At 47.2% G+C, this 16935-nt stretch overlaps 1 protein-coding gene across 4 annotated transcripts in view; it reads right to left on the bottom strand.

Annotated features, from left to right (window-relative positions):
* ZFP64 (ZFP64 zinc finger protein) overlaps nucleotides 1–16293 on the bottom strand; it is a 69964-nt gene extending 53671 nt beyond the window's left edge. The window contains exons 1-2 of one of the 4 annotated variants that reach the window (XM_082600585.1): nucleotides 16095–16293; nucleotides 12988–13227 (exon numbers count right to left, since the gene is read on the bottom strand). In XM_082600585.1, the coding sequence (XP_082456711.1) occupies nucleotides 12988–13227; nucleotides 16095–16140 (286 nt within the window). In that variant the 5' untranslated portion in view covers nucleotides 16141–16293. Of the gene's footprint in view, nucleotides 1–12987; nucleotides 13228–14478; nucleotides 14750–16094 lie in introns of those variants that run through there. The other 3 variants (XM_082600582.1, XM_082600583.1, XM_082600584.1) reach the window with 3 other exon arrangements.
* Between the last annotated feature and the right edge of the window lie 642 nt (nucleotides 16294–16935).

Here is a 16935-nt window from a genome sequence, read left to right as displayed (position 1 = left end):
CAAATAGGAGTAAATACAACCATGGGGGCTTGTTCATTAGATGAACTTGTCAGGCTGAGAGGCCCTAATGATGGCTTTGAGAGCCAATGTCATATTCTGTTTCCAAACTTCAGTCACTGAGGCACCACCTTTGACGTTTCTGCCATTGTACTTACAGAGTACTCTTCTTTAAATCAACATGGGCCTGACATTACTCCCTATTTTGGCTTTGCCTGAAGCAGTAATACTCCCTCCACAGGTTTGAGGTGTTAGTTACAGTTTCTCTTAAAACAAACATCATCTTTCTTTGAATCTAAAATGTTACAGACTGTACGATGCAGCATTATTTTGTACACAATAAATTTTTAAAAGTTGCCTATTCAACACATTATAATGCAATGTTTTCATATTCCTTAGGTATTTATATATGTATAGATATTCCTTAGACATTTTATAGTATTCATTGAATGAATTCTTTTAGATTTCTTTGGATACTTGATAGGAAACTCAGGTTCCTGACCTGTACTCCTTGGGCACCTCTGGCAATGACAACTTCATTCCAATGCATGTCAAAGAATAGCTGGGTTCTATCAGCATTTGGTATTTGAGCAAAATCATGGTTTCCATTTTCCTCAATTGAAATATGTCAGGGGAAGTGGCTTTTGTTTAAAGCTGGCCGAAAGAGTCTGACAAACTGATGTTCCATCTTCATACCAAGTCTCTTTGATGCATTAACCAACCACACCTGCCTCTTGTTGAGATGTTTCATCTACTCTGCAGGATTAGCTATTGCTCCGCTTCCTCTGCTCTGCTTGGCTCTCAAAGCATTGTCCCCAGCCAGCAGCACTGGACTTACCTAGGAACTTGCTACAAAAGCAATTCTCGGGCCCCACCCCCACCTACTGAATGAGAAACTCTCAGGTGGACCCAGCAATCTGTTCTAACAAGCTGCCCACGTGATTCTGATAGATGCTCAAGTCTGAGAACCAATGGTGTAAGGGATCCTTTTCCACGCATCTCAGCAGCAAACCTTAACCCAGCTTTGTCTAACTGAGGGACTCCATCTTTCTTGGTTGTTGCTTTGCAAAAACTACAGTTTTTCCTCCAACAATAAATATTTGCTTCATTAATATCAAATTGACCCCCTGCTACTGTTTCCAGATATTTCTGGGCACGGTTACTTTTCATCTTCTATTTGAATCATCCTGCAATATCGCAGAAGACATTTCAAACAGCAATTAAACACAACAAATGTAGCGCCAAAAAATGCACACAACTCTGCCAAAGTGACAAAAAAAGTGATCAATGACAGTGCAGTCAAGGTTGTTTACCAGCGCGCAAAGACAACTTTTTGGTGACTGCCTCTTGGCTGGCAGCGATCTCATTGATTCCAAGGTGCACCCCCATTTCAGATGTTACAATGTATCTTTGAACGGATAAAAGTCTAGGTTCAGCTACTTCCTAGGTGTGGGACCTCAGGCCAGTCACGTGACTTCTTTGAGCCTCAGTTTCCTCGCCTGTAAGTGGGGATAATCACTGTGCCCACTTCATAAGGTTATCGCAAAGTTTCATGAGAGCATCAGTAGCGCAGGATATGTCCACAGCTGAGTCTTAATAAATGTTAGTTACTACACTTGAGCAGAACTGGACACCAAACTCTCAACAGGAATGATCAAGACTCAGGGAGACCAACTGCCTTCGTTTGCCTGGGACTGAGGGTTCCCCGGGATACAGGACCTTCAGTGCTAAATAAAACTAGGATGGCTGTTCACGCTACCATGACTTCCCAACTTTCTGCTCTACCACTTTTTGAACAAAAAAGGCTGGAAGACGCTGGGGTGGGGAGGGGTTGTGACAGTGGCCAGGCCCTCCCTGTGGCTCAGCTCAGCTGTGAAGTCCGTAACCCTCCTGGGAGGTAAGTGCTGGGTCCTGAATGATCCTGAGCCTGGAATTCCCGCCCTCCAGGGAGATTGATGGGGCTTCGTCCCCTAACTGTCCACCTGCCCCTCCACCGTAAGCCTTAGCATCCCTTTCGTGGTGAGTCACAGCAAAGGGGAAACACGAGAGTATTCTGGATAGTAACCCCTTCTCAGATATATGGTTTGCAAATATATTCTCCCATCCAGTAGGTTGCCTTTACATTCTGCTGGTTGTTTCCTTAGATGCACGTGTCCATTTTTGCCTTTGTTGCCTGTGCTTTTGGTGTCTTGGGGGAGGTGGCAGGAAGCATAGGGAGTCAGGTACCCAAATGCAGGGGTCATTTGGTGGGGGGGGGTCCCTTGTCTGTCTTCAGATTTGGCATAAATAGTGCCAGTGGCCTTGGGGAATTTGAGTGTCCAGCAGAAGTGAAGGCAGCAGGGACAACCCCAAGCACCCAGATCTGCTGAGGGGGGAACTGCTTCCAGCAGAGGCATGACCTATCCCCAGGGAAGAATGTTCTCAATGGCTCTTATAATCAAGCCCAGTGCTTAGTGAGATCAGCCCCCCCCAGCCCTCCCCCAACAACCCCCAGCAGCTCACAGCCTCACGCCTGCCTTTGGTTTTGTTTTTGCCGCCGGGGATCTCCCTGGCTTGCCTGTGTGCCCAGGTGTGCATCTGAAATGCGCGGTTTGTTATACGCAGTCCCGGTCTGTAGCAGGAGCACCTTGGGTGTTCAGTTATTCACTCATGTTGTTGTTTAAAAAGTAAGAATGTCACAGGGAACCAAAATCTCTCTCTGTGGTTAGGACCCACTGGGGTCTTAGACCCGCTGGGCTCACATGGGCCAACTGTAGCTCCTCCCACAAAACTGTTCTTCAAATAGCTGAAGGTTTCATGTCTCTGAAGCCACTTTGCTTCTCGCTTCTCCGACTTAAAAACTCCACTTTTTAAAACCTTTTCTTTTTTAAAATTAAAAATGTATTATTTTTTCAAAACAAAAGTAAACACCAATTGTAGAAAATCTAGGGAGTACAGAAAAGTGTAGAGAAGAAAAGAAAACCTGCCCAGTGCTGTCCCCATATGGCAGTATACTCCCTTGTGATATGCTCATTAAATACTGTACTTTTTCCCCAAACTACTTATCTCTACTGTAATTAAATAGTTATTTGGGAAAGTATTTAATGACCATCCTCTCTTCCTTTGGTTGGATGAGCCAGGTGAGGACAATACCTGTTTCTCTCCATCACTGTTTCCCAGAACCTCACACAGACGCTGGCAGTGCAGGGGCTCAGAGAACATTGGTTGAATTAATGATGGACCAAATGGCTAACGTAGCCTTTGTATATAGATTTTAAAAGTGTAAAACTGGGGTCGTGGCTTAAATCGTTTTGTATTCTTTTCTTTTTTATTAAACAATTAAGCAATTTTATTAAACAATTTTGCTATGTGAAAGCATTCTGCCACGTTTTCATTCACCCAAAACACAATTTCTTATGGCTACATAATATGCCATCATGTTGGTTGTCACAGTTAAATTGACCATTCCCCCTTTTTGGACAATGAGTTGGTTTCTAGGTGTTTACCTTTATAAATAATACCTATCCAAAAATTTTAACTTATCTCTAGTTTCTCTGGATACCTTCCTGTAAGCTGAAGAACCGGGTCAAAATGGAATGGTCATTTTATTGCTTGGTGATTCATAATTATGAGATCCTTCCAGAAAATCTAAATCAATGTACATTCTCCCCTTCACCTTGGCTATCACACAGACTATTTGACAGGACAAAATGAGATCATTTTAGTTTAATTTGCGTTTCATTAATAATTGGTGAAGATGAATCTCTTTTCCACCATATTTTATTCATTCATATACCATCTTTTTTTTTTTTTTTTTGCGGTACGCAGGCCTTTCACTGTTGTGGCCTCTCCCATTGCGGAGCACAGGCTCCGGACGCGCAGGCTCAGCGGCCATGGCTCACGGGCCCAGCCGCTCCGTGGCATGCGGGATCCTCCCGAACCGGGGCACGAACCCACATCCCCTGCATCAGCAGGCGGACTCCCAACCACTGCGCCACCAGGGAAGCCCCATATACCTTCTTTATGAACTGCTTATTCTTGCTGTTAGCTCTTTCTTTTTCTATTGAATTTTTACGTTTTTCTCATTGACTTGTAAATGATCTTTAAAGATTTGTTTATTTATTTACTTATTTATTTATGGCTGCGTTGGGTCTTCACTGCTGCGCGCGGGCTTCCTCTAGTTGCGGTGAGCGGGGGCTACTCTTTGTTGTGGTGTGCGGGCTTCTCATTGTGGTGGCTTCTCTTGTTGCGGAGCACAGGCTCTAGGTATGCAGGCTTCAGTAGTTGTAGCTCGTGGGCTCAGTAATTGCAGCACGTGGGCTCTGGAGGGCAGGCTCAGTAGTTGTGGTGTGCAGGCTCAGTAGTTGTGGCTCTCGGGCTCTAGAGCACAGGCTCAGTAGTTGTGGCACCCGGCTTAGTCGCTCCGCGGCACGTGGGATCTTCCTGGACCAGGGATCAAACCCGTGTCCCCTGCATTGGCAGGCAGATTCTTATCCACTGCATCACCGGGGAAGACCCGATCTTTACAGATTAAGGAAATTGCTTCATTGTCATATCGTCAAATCTATCGTTTGTTTGTTCCTGTTTCTTCCAATATAGGCCATGCTTAGGACTCACACTTAAGGGTCTTGATTCAAATGCAAACTCAGAATTCACCTGCTGGGAGAAAAATCCACCTCTCTCTGTAAGGAAAAGTCTCATGTTCTTCCAAAGGGTTTTCCCGAATGTGGTCCACACCTGCCCCAGCACATCAGCCTATCTGTCCCCCGTCCCAAGGGTGACCCTCACGCCCTCTCTCTGCCGCAGCTGAATGGTCTGGAAGCAGACACCTGCACAAAAGCTGGACCAATCAGACCCCCTTGCCCTGGAATTAGGAATTGGGGCGAAGATATGTGGCTTGACGTGGACTTTCATTCTGAAAAAAGCAGCACCCATGTGCCTGACACTGCCACTGAAAGATTTCCATCCTTTCTTGTCTTTCTCCTCCTGGTCCAGTGCTTCTCAAAATTGATCATGTACCAAAGATTCTGATGCTGAGATCTAGGTATAGTCTGGGTATATTTATAGCTGATTTTTAACAAGTTTTCCATGTAATTCTTCTGCATAACAGCTTTGAGAACTCCTGCTCTAGACTATTCTAACAAGGTAGTGGCAGGAGTGTGGCTGTCCAGAGGGGCCTTGGGATTGGATTCCACTGCCAAGCCCCTCCTCCTTGTCCCTTGCTGGCCTAGCTTCTTCCAAGACAGTGGAATGGGGCATCTTGGCCAACGGGATCTAGAATTTCTGGAGAAGCATTTCCTCTCTGGTAAAGGGAAGCCGCCCCTTTCCCCATCCATGGGCAGGGCTGAGTGAAGACTTGAGGCTGAAACCAGCAGCAGCAGCAGCCACCTTGTGGCCATGAGGAGGACTACTGCCGAGGACAGCAAGAAGATGCAAAGACCCCGGGTCTGCCCTGCCGTTCTTGTCCTGAGATAAGGAATGTTTTACAATCCAGCCCTCTTGTAGTTTAGTGCTGTTAAGAGCAACTGAAAGCACCTGAACTGACCCAAGCCCTCACTGGCTGGTCCAGATTCCCAGGACCCTGCTCAGACCCACCCAGATGGTACGCTTAAGGGAGGGGGCTGGGTGTCTGCATTTTTCACCAAAGCTCCATGTGGTTCTTTTGAGAAACACTGCAATGAGGACTCTACTAAGGGGTGATGGGGTGCAGTCAAGTGCAGACTCCTCGGCCAGGTAGCCTGGCTTTCAGGCCCCGTTCTGCCCCTTTCTGGCTCTGTCACCTTGGTCAAGTTATTTAATTCCTCTGTGCTTCAGTTCATTATGGGTAAAATGGGGATAATAATTCTTAGTACCTAATTTATGTTGTGAAAATTTAATTTTTAAAAGGAAATGTTAAATTTAAATTCATAACAATTTAAGTCGTGAAAAACTACTTCATATAGAGTACTTAAAAAGTACATGGCCGGGGCTTCCCTGGTGGCGCAGTGGTTAAGGATCCGCCTGCCAATGCAGGGGACAGAGGTTGAAGCCCTGGTCCGGGAAGTTCCCACATGCTGCAGAGCAACGAAGCCTGTGGGCCACAACTACTGAGCCTGTGCTCTAGAGCCTGCGAGCCACAACTACTGAAGCCCACGAGCCTAGAGACCGTGCTCGGCAACAAGAGAACCCACCACGATGAGAAGCCTGTGCACCGCAACAAAGAGTAGCCCCCGTTCGTTGCAACTAGAGAAAGCCCGTGCGCAGCAATGAAGACCCAACGTGGCTAAATATAAAAATAAATAAATTTTAAAAAAAAGTACATGGCACATAATGAGCAGTACATGAGAATTAGCTATTATTATTGCCAGATTCTCCCGGCAAATCATTACATCGTTTGCCTTACTAAATCACTCCCACGCTCGGCAACCTTCAATGGCTCCCCAGCTTCTTCACAATAAAGACCAGATCAAAGCACGGCTGCTACCCCATACTCCCTGTGTCATCTCCTGCCACTGTTATCAGATCTCGCCTTCAGAAGCAAGATCAGCTTCTCCACCTCCAGACCACCAGGAGGAAATCCCCGCCCCCCCGCCCCCCATCTTCTTCCCCAAGGCAGGTGAGATTTTCAAGGCCTATTATACATTTGATCTCACTCATCATTTCTTCCCTTGGCTTTCCCCGTTGGGACCAATCTACTCCATGAACTCCCTGCACAAGGCTGTACTTGTCACAGATGGCTGGGTTTGTATGTCTTACAACTAAATTCTCCTCCCCTCCCTGATGAGCTTGGAATTCTCCGAGGGAAGCATCTCCATTATCTCGGCTCCAGCATCTGGCACACGACAGTCCCAGAGCTGCCCTCACTGGGCCCTGATGATGGAGCAGGCGCCCGCCATGAACTTCCTGCACATGAATGAAGTTAATCCTTATAGCTGCCCTTTCCTGCATTCGCTTGGTAACTGTTTGATTGAGTGCCTAGGATGGGCCAGGCCTGGTGCTGGGTGGCAGGAAAACAAGACTGATTAGTTCCTGCTCCAGGGAGATTTACAGTCTAGTAAACTAGATATTAAACTACTAGTTGGGGGCCCACAGGCCAAACTGAGCCTTCAGAATTTTTTTTTAAGGCTTTCAAAATCAACAAGGTGGGCTGGGTCTTCCCTAGGTCAATGACCTCTGGCCAAAGACCACCAAGGACACACCTGTAGTTGGATAGGTTGATTAGTCATTATAATGAAGGAAACCTCATACCACGGGAGCCGTGGAGGGTCTCAGTAAGAGGGTGCTAGAAAGGACTTAAAGAGTATTAGAGGTTTGGGGCTCATGTTAGATGATTTTGGGGGGGCAGTTCAAGGAAGCCTGCATTGGAGGCTGTCAGGAAGTGGGGACAAGTCTATGATTTGATATCTTAGCAACCATTACCGAGAAGCAGAGAAGGCTAAAGCTGTGATAGGTAAAGCAGCAGTGTCACTCAGATCAGTGGGGGAGGAGGGGATGTCTGGTATTCTGTGGCTCAGGTATGATGACAGAGGGGTTTTGTTTTCATCCTGTCCCACCACAATCAGAGTGGCCCTGTCTCATGCAGACATTCTGTGAACCTGTTTGCGTTCAACAGGAGAACAGCACGGCCCACCAGCAGAGTCAGCCCAGCTCCCAGCAACACCAAGGCCCAGCTGATGCTGCTTCCTGGCTCTCAGGGGCTGCTTTCCTCCTCCTCCGCTTATTGTCCAAAGGCCAGCCCACTCTCCGTCACAGTGGATCTGCTGTTGCATTTGCTGCCACTGCCTGATCCCCAGGAGCACCTGAATTCACTTTTCTGGCTAAAGACTGCTTGTTACGAAATAACAAATTAATTGCAACTGTGATACGTGCTAGGTGAGGAAGCAGTGAAGAACCTAACCTTAGGGGTGAGGGGGTGGGGGGGGAGGGAGAAATCATAGCTAGCTTCTAGGTGGAGGTGACTTTTAACCTGGGACCTAAAAAGTGGGAATTAAGCAGAAGAGGTGGGAAAGATCATTCTAGGTCCAGTGATAATTCAACTCATATTGGCTGGGGGCTTGCCATGAGCCAGGCCCTGTGCAAAATTTTCCGTGTGCTGTTTCATTTAATTTTCACAGCCCCTGATTCGGTAAGTAATGAGAGCTAACCTTGACAGCTCTAAGTGTCTTCCATGTAGGTGCCCATGGCAGCCCAGCTAAGACCCTCTGAGGTGAGAACCATCATTACTTCCATTTTACAGCTGGGGAAACGAAGACACTGAAACCCTGTCACCTGCCCAAGGTTACCTGGTTAGCAAGTGATGTAGCTGGGATTTGAACCCAAGCAGTCTGGCTCAGGACCTTAGACTCTTCACTACCAAATTCTGTGGCCTTTCTATTTATTCTTGTCCCCACTTTAAAAATGAGACACCAAGAGCTATTATAACTTGCATCGGTCACACAGCTCCTAAGGCCCTGTGCAGCCAAGACCAAACTTGGGGACCTGACTCCAAAGCCCCATGATTTTAAGCCGTAAACTTAGAAAATGCATGTAGGATGTTATTTTATTTTTATTTTTTTTGCCAGCATCAATATCTAATTTTACTGCTTTTATAGAAAAGTTCTTAAATTAACTGCCAAACAGTAGGCAACTTTCAAAGCTAGCAGACAGAGAATAAATTTTACTTTACATCCAACTACTATTGGGCTGAGACAAGACATATGAGCTGAGTGAGGAAGGGTTTGGTTTAATCAAGGACTGAAGAAGGACAAACTGCCCTGGACAGTAACTGGGTGTGGGTATCTGGAGGAATCTGCCAGGGTGAGGGGTCAGACTGTGGCTTTGGGCAGTGAGCGACTCTCCAACTGGGTCGAGGCCCAGAATCCCCCAGGAGCTTGTTAAAAATGCAGATGCCTAAGCCTCGGCGATTCGGGTTCAGAGGTGCAGCCCAGGCACCAGTATCTTTAACAAGCTCCCCGGGGATCCTGGTTCACAGGTAGGTCTGGAAACTGCGGCTAGCGCAACATTGAAGCCCAAACCTGGGGGAAGTTGGGCCCAGAAAACCAAACTAAATAGTGTTAAAGAAAGGGAAAAAAAGCAAGATTCTGCTTGTTTTGTGGCAGAAATGCAGGCGCAATCAGGGAGAGCAGCTGGATCAGGCAGAGACCCGGCATCCTGCAAATCTCATCCCATGCGTTAATCTCTGCATTAATAAAAGCGGTTGTTTATTGAGATGACTGTCCCAGGTCCTTTATGTGGATTATTGCAGAGTCCTCACAATAACCCAATGACATTAGGTATTAGGAAACTAATTCTACTACCTAATAGTATTAAGTACCATTATAACCCCTTTCTACAGATGAGGAATATTAAGCAGAGTAAGCGACTTGTCCACAGGCCAGGATGGCAGACTGGGATAAATGTCCAGCAGTCCGCCTCTGGAGCTTGGAGCTCCTGTCAACTCTGTGCAGTAGGTACCACCATGAGCTGGGCACAAAGAGGGCTCCAGGCCTGGCCTGAGTGTAGAGGGCAGTTGGCAAAACTGAGGCATGGCCAGAGTGAATGGCGGCAGGGTAGTGGAAATGCTAAGAGGAGGGTGAACATCCCTGAGCAGAGAACTAGGACAAAAGAAGGGGCAGTTGGGCTTCCCTGGTGGCGCAGTGGTTGAGAGTCCGCCTGCCGATGCAGGGGACACGGGCTCGTGCCCTGGTCCGGGAAGATCCCACGTACCGCGGAGCGGCTGGGCCCGTGAGCCATGGCCGCTAAGCCTGCGCGTCTGGAGCCTGTGCTCTGCAACGGGAGAGGCCACAACAGTGAGAGGCCCGCGTACCGCAAAAAAAAAAAAAAAAAAAAAAAAAGAGAAGGGGCAGTTATTTGGTGTGGGGTCAGCTTCACTGATGGATGTGAGATTGGGGCAACTGTGCATTCACTCCACAAAGAATAAGTGCCTAGACTATGGTGCCGGGGGATCCACGGTGAACACGAGGGGTGCAGCTCCTGACTTCATGGTGCTTAAGGTTCAGCAATGGGACAGACCTTGAAGTTTGTTCTGCAAATAATCATTTAAGTACTGGGACTTGACCTGGTCTGGGAGAACCGTGCGCATGCACGTGTGTTGTCAAAGAGGGGCTCTTTGAGGAAATGCCTTTAAGCCCAGCTCTGACACACGCATAAGAACTGAGTCAGTTCCAGGCAGAGGGAACAACACATACAAAGGCTCCCAGGCTTGAGGAAATGTGGCACATTTGGAAAACAGAAAGGACATCAGCAAGGCTATTGCAATTCAGAGGGGAGGGGAATGTCCTGAGATGAAGCCTGATCCTCTGTGGGCAGTCCGTCATGAACCTTAAAGTTTTGAGGTTGAGTTGGTGTCAGCCAGGCAGGAAAGGTATTTTAGGCAGAGGAAACAGCATAAGCAAAGGCTCGGAACCAGAAACATGCAATGGCCACCAATAAAGTGTAGGCCTTGAGGTCTCCTCACGCTGGGGCCTTGTGTCCCAGGCTTTACACCCAGTGTGTGGGGTTACTGGGAGTTTGTGTTTGAGGACAGGGAACCCAACACAGAGTCTTTAGGGAGAAGACCATGAGGTTAAGGGCCAAAGCACTTAAGTCCCAGGACCGTCTTGAACCTGTGATGGGACCTTGGCCGTGCCTCATCCCCACTTGCAGCATTACTTTGTCCAGCTGTAAAATGAGAAGGTTGTACCAGGCTCATCTCTAAGGTGGTTTTCAGTTTTAACATTTTCTTGGTGACTTCCTTTAAAATGAGAATTAAAATAAATTTGGGAGAAAGTGGGAAGACCTCAAGGTAATCTTATCAAAGTTTGTGAGGTGATCAATTATATTTCAATGCTTAAGGAATTCAGCAGAAACATTATTTTGGAGGCATTAAGGAAACAACCACAAAACTTTGCTTGTTGCTGAAAAATTCAGACTCCACACCAATGTACAACTGATAGGGCTAAAGTTAGTACCCCCACTTCAGATGTTCTCCACACCTCGGCACCAGACTAACTGCTTGCAAAACACTGAGAACAAGCCAGAAGCTGCTGGTGTGCTCAATCAGGCTCACAGATGTATTCTGTTTGGCCAATAAAGTTTTAAAATTTCAGAAGTTTTACATTTTTCAGTTTCTCAGAAAAACCCAAATATCTGACTGGATCCAAAGAGCAGCTTTCTCTACTTTACCACAGTCCTCACCATTCCCTAATGCCTTATGCACAGCTTACTTCTCTCATTAACATTACTCGCTTCATTCCTGTTCTAGCAGCTTTCCGTGAATATAATACTATGTATGTATGCATATATATGCTTTTTTACACTTACCTTGAGAATCTATGTCTGTACAGAGATCTAGCTTCTCTTTTCAATGCTAAGTCACATTCCACTGTCTGAATTTATTCATCTAATAAATTACTAGATTATTATTCACTATTTATCTCTGGTATTTATTCATCTAATTTCCTCTTGACATATACATACAAAGGTTCCATTTTCTTTACAGTATATAAGCTAAGCAAATACCCATGTACATTTGTTTATCAAGTTTTATAGGATAAATACCTAGAAGTGCACTTACTGGGTAAACGTGTTTCTGTACATTTTAAAATTTGGAAGATTTTAATGTAAGATTTAAAAATTGAAAGATATCACAAAATTGCCCAGTTTATATGAATTTACATCTCCAGAAAGTAAAGGAAAGCAGTATTTGATTTTCATTTCTTTAACTACTAAGGCAATGGAGCATCCTTTTATGTTTAGTGGCTCTTGAATATCATCTGCTGCCCTTTGCTGACTTTTCCGCTTGGTTCTTTTATTGATTTTTAGGAGTTCTTTATATATGAGGGACATTAGGCCTTAGTCACACACGCGCTGCTATTCTTTCCCCAGTTGTCTTTAGACTTTTCATTGTTTTTCCTTTGGAAAAATGGTAGCTTTATTTGCAACCTCATCACATGATTCTTTTTCTTTTGGGGGAGGGATCCCACAACCTGTCTTCCTTGGCAGGCACAGTATTAATAAATATATTTTTTAATTTAAAAATTGGAATGCCTTTAGCTAACAAATACATTCTCCATTTCCCCACCAGATCCAGCAGTGTGTCTACCAACTATCTCAAAAATGGCTTACTTCCTATTTTTAAAGTAATCTGTCTGGTCCCGTAAGGCAGATTATATAGGTATAAGTATAGGTGTGTGTGTGTGTGTGCACGCGTGTAAGTGTTTGGGTCTCTGTGTGTATAATTTTTACTCTAGAACTTTTGTGGTTTCATGCTGCACATTTAAATTTTAGATCCATTTGCAATTTATTTTGGACACAACCAAGAACTAGGATGAACTTTTCTGTTTTCCTGGTTGGTAGCACAAGGGAGGGGAGGCATCAACGCCTGTTTATAGATTTAAAAACTAAAAAAAAAAACATTTAAAGGTTTTTTTTTGTCCCTTTAGACAAATAATGCAAATTCAGGAATCACACACATACTCCCACCACCCCAAATTACCACCTTTTCCTTTTTACCATTTCCTGCGAGTATTTTTTTCGTAGTATGTAGGTTTTTGTTTTAGAAACCTGGTTTTTGTCTGTTTGTTTTGTTTACCACATGACAACAATTTATAACTGCTACCACTTAATGTTTTAACCTAGCGGTTCCCAAACCTGGCTGGGCAGCTGGCTTCCCAATGGAGCTTGTTAAAAATAATGAATCAGCAACCCTAGGGGGCTGGCCCTGAGTATCTATCTATCTATCTATCTATCTATCTATCTATCTATCTATATTTTGCTATACGCGGGCCTCTCACTGTTGTGGCCTCTCCCGTTGTGGAGCACAGGCTCCGGACACGCAGGCCCAGCGGCCATGGCTCACGGGCGCAGCCGCTCCATGGCATGTGGGATCCTCCCGGACCGGGGCACGAACCCGTGTCCCCTGCATCGGCAGGCGGACTCTCAACCACTGCGCCACCAGGGAAGCCCAGTATCTATATTTTTAACAAGTTCTGTGGAGGCGTTTGGGACATAGCCAGGCCAACTCTAAGTGACTCCCCCATCCCCCAGCCATACCTGTGATCGTCTGGGTCTCAGAGGTGATGGTTCGTGTGGTGGTCTGAGTCTGGGTGGCAGGCACCGTTTCCTCTGATACAAACTGTACTGTGCTGGGCGCCGAACCAGACGTGCCAGTCAGCTGGCAGCCGCTCTGCTTGTGAGCTACAAAGGCGTCCAGGTTGTTAAACTGCTGCTTGCAGATGCCGCAGATGTGGATGTCGGGAGTCAGCTCAACCAGCACTGTTGTGCCACCTGGAACTCCATGGGACATAGGGGAAGTCACAGATTAATTCCAAACAGCTTGAAATTACAACACAAACCAGATTCATGGTAAAAAAAAAAAAAAAGGCATGGTGGCAGACATAGCTAGTTGCTGGCCCAATATCTATTCCACTCCCCTCTTCTTGCAAACAGAATCCCAGTTCTGCCCTAGCAGCAATGTACCCAGACCCAAGTGATGCTCCTGATCATTGCCTACAGGGGCACTAGTGGTATTTTATGTGAGAAGGTTCTCCAATGTGCAGGGCTACCCTACACGTCAAAGGACCAGCAGCCGTCTCCTATCCCAACTAAAAGGTAGCTGTACTTCCCAGTCACTATGAAAACTAATGTCCCCACTATTCCAACCCCCTACCCCATTATGAGAACCACTAGTCTAAATAATCTTGGTCCACTACATACTTGGGAACCCCTCCAGCACAACGCTGGAGGAGCTTCTGGGAAAAGTGTGGCTTTCATGATAAAAAGGGATCTGACATGGTTAACACTGTCCACCTCTTCTTCTGGCCTTGAATGCGGATGTGATGCCAGGGCCTTCTGCAGCCACACTGTAACCATGAGATAAATGCTAAGATCTCTACAAAAGCTTACTTCACGGATCTCCTGAATCAACCCTGGAATCAACCAATTCTAGACTTCTCATTAGGCCAGTGTAGTTCAGTTTTGTTACTTGTAACCAAAATTCATTCCTAACTGACAGAGGCGTTATTTCACAATAGTAATAATACAAAGAGTTAAGACTGTATTAACATTTGCAAAGCACTTACCACAGTCCTGGCACTATATTAGAAAGTGCTATATAAATGTTTTTTAGATAAAGAAATACAATTAATAAGTCTCTAACTAATATGACTACCTTAATTTTTATTTTTAAAAATTTCTTTGCCTTATTACAAGGAAACTCATGTTTATAACAGAAAATTTGGAAGAGGAGAAGCAAGGAGGGCAATCACTCACAATTTTTCCACCCATGTGTACCATGAACATTACAAAATATTTTCTTCCATTCATTTTCAGTTAAAAATTGTTTAAGATCCTAGTGCATTGTACATTAATCTTTTTCCCACATGCTATCGCACAAGCATTGTGCTATATCACTAAAATCTCTATAAAATAATTATTTAATGACAACACATTATTCCATGTTTTCCAAGCCTCATAATTTCTCAGTAGCTGTAAGGTTTGTATATTATTCCCAATTTTCCCCAGTCTACACAGTATGAGAACTACCTTTGTACACATATGATTGGCATCCATGCATCATAATCTTTTTTGGAAAATTTATAAAATATTTGCTTTACGTCCAATTTCCCCCTTCCAACCAAGATAAGACATCTCTGTGCAGAAATACAACTTGGTTGACTTGCTATGAAGAGATCCTCTGGGCTGAGCATGGTAATGTTTTATAAGCCATCTTGCAAACACCGAAATCAATGGATGGAAGGAATGGACACTTTTCTTCTCCTCTGGAACACTGCCTTCCTGTAGCTACTAAGGTGCCCAAGCTAAGAGGAAGACAAGGAATCAAGAGATGTAGTGATTGCATCGCTGGGGATTCCTTAATGATCAAATAGGACTGATACCCAGGAAGAAATGGGGAGAAGTTTCTGCTTCATACGATGGTTATGAGGATTAAATGAGATGGTGCTTGTAACAGGCCAGCACAGGATCCCCTCCCCCAGCATGTCACCTGGTGGGGTTATTACTGAGGTGCCCTATTTGAATTTGAAAGTATTCCCTCCGAAACTTTGTATTGAGACCCAGTAACAAACAATGGGCACAATTTGTGCGTATCATCAACAAAAAGAATTCCTTTATCTTTGCAAAGTTCTCCAAACCTGTCTCCGCAACAGAATAAGGGGGCGGGCCGGGGGTGGGGGGTTGTTTAAATATGGCCACGTCTGAGCGCCACTTCGTAGATACTGAGTCATAATGGTGGTGGGCTGAATGCGGGCTGAGGTTTAGGGAAATCTGCGCTTTTCACAAGTTATGCATGGAATACACAGCCAAGTTTGGAAACCAATGTCTCCAAAATTGTAAACAGTAACAGCTAACAAGCTAAGCGCTTACTAGGTGCCACGGGTTCTCAAACTTTAGGTGCATCAGAATCGCCCAGGATAAGGCCGCCCTCCTCCCCTCAAGCCCACCCCGCCACCTGATGGGTGGGGCGCAAAGAGCTTTTTTTTTTTTTTTTTTTCTTCCTTTTTTCTTTTTTTAAGTAAGCGCTCGAGCTCCCAGGTGGCTGGTTTGCGCTTAGTCCCTGGTCCACACTTTGGGAAACAATGCTCCGGGCGAAACCATGGACTTGAAAAAGGCTGTCTTCAACAAGAAAATTAAAATGAACCCCAAACTCAAAACGACCACGGCCCTGTTCCCCATTCAGATCTCCACCTTTAATGTGGAAAAGGCTTTGCAGTAAGCCGGCAGACCTCGTGAAAGTCCCCGAGCCCCAGACTTCCAGAATTTGGGGCCGCCGAGACAGAAGTTTTCCCATCGGCGTTGCCGCGGTTACCCCAAATCTACCTTCAAACTCCGCCGGGGGGCGGGGAATGCCCCAAGGGGGTGACGACTGTCTGAACGGCACGCCCTCCCCCACCATTCCCTTCCAAGTGATCTCCGGAGGCTGGAGAGCGGCCCCCCCTCGCGCCGGCTTGGGCCCCCCCCGCAGCCCTCTCCGGCGCCTCCCGCACGGCGCGCCCGCCGCGGTCCCCGAGACGCCGGCTCCGGGCCGTCACCCTGATTTCGGGGCCCCGGGCCTGCTAGCTGCGTCGCAGACGTGCTTGGGCCCGGGCCCCGGAGCGCGCACTGGGCCCCGGAGCGCGCGCTGCGCCCGGAAAAGCACTTACTTTGCACCGAGCCCGGGAAGCTCTCGCCCTCGCTGCTCGCGTTCATGGCCGCAGACTGGGAGGTCCCCGGCCGGCCGGGGTGCCAGGGTAGGGGGGCGCGGGTCTACATGGTGCAAGGACTTTTCCTTTTATTTTTCCACACCTCCCAGCCTTCCTTCTCCCAACTCTGCGAGGCGGGGAGGACGGATGTAAAGCAAGCTCCACTTCCGCTGCCTAGAGGGCGCTGGCCGGGCTCGGCCGCCCCAACCTGCCTTTGCATCAGCGGCTCCCGGGGGAAGCAGCGGTCCAATCCCGATGCCCGGGCCGCGAGGCCCTGCACCGCGCCCCCGGGAGCCGGATGGCGCACACGCGTCTCCGCGGGTTGGGCGACCACGGGCGGCGAGGGATGCGCACCCCGGGCTGCGGCAGCCGGCGCCCAGCTCACACCCCTGCGGTCTGGGTCGGCGCGTTTGGCCTCCCCGGCTCTGGCGCCTTTGCACCTGCAGCCCTGGGCGTCTGGTCCCCACTGTGGCCGGGCAGCCGTGTCGCCCCCGGGTCGCCCGGGTGGTTTGCAGAGATGACCGAGTCGGGCTGCAGTTGGGTGGGTGCGTGGGGCGCCGCGGGCTTGGGGTGAACCCTGGCTGAGCGTCAGCGCCCGGCAAATCAGCAGAGCGCTGGGCGGGTCCCCTGCCCAGCTAATGAAATAAAGAGGACCGTGATCACGTGCCTGAGTAACAACTGGGATCAATCGCTGTAAGCCCCCTGCTCCGGGGGTCTGCCAACTTTTTTGTGCATCACAGTCACCTGGAGAGCTTGTTAGGACGGAGACTGCTGGGCCCACCCCAGAGTTTCTGACTCAGTG

Source organism: Mesoplodon mirus (genome assembly GCF_964341445.2).
Source record: "Mesoplodon mirus genome assembly, chromosome: 15".
Classification (NCBI taxonomy): domain Eukaryota; kingdom Metazoa; phylum Chordata; class Mammalia; order Artiodactyla; family Ziphiidae; genus Mesoplodon; species Mesoplodon mirus.
Note: the sequence above shows the minus strand (reverse complement) of the source record. Positions and strands in the feature narration are given on the sequence as shown.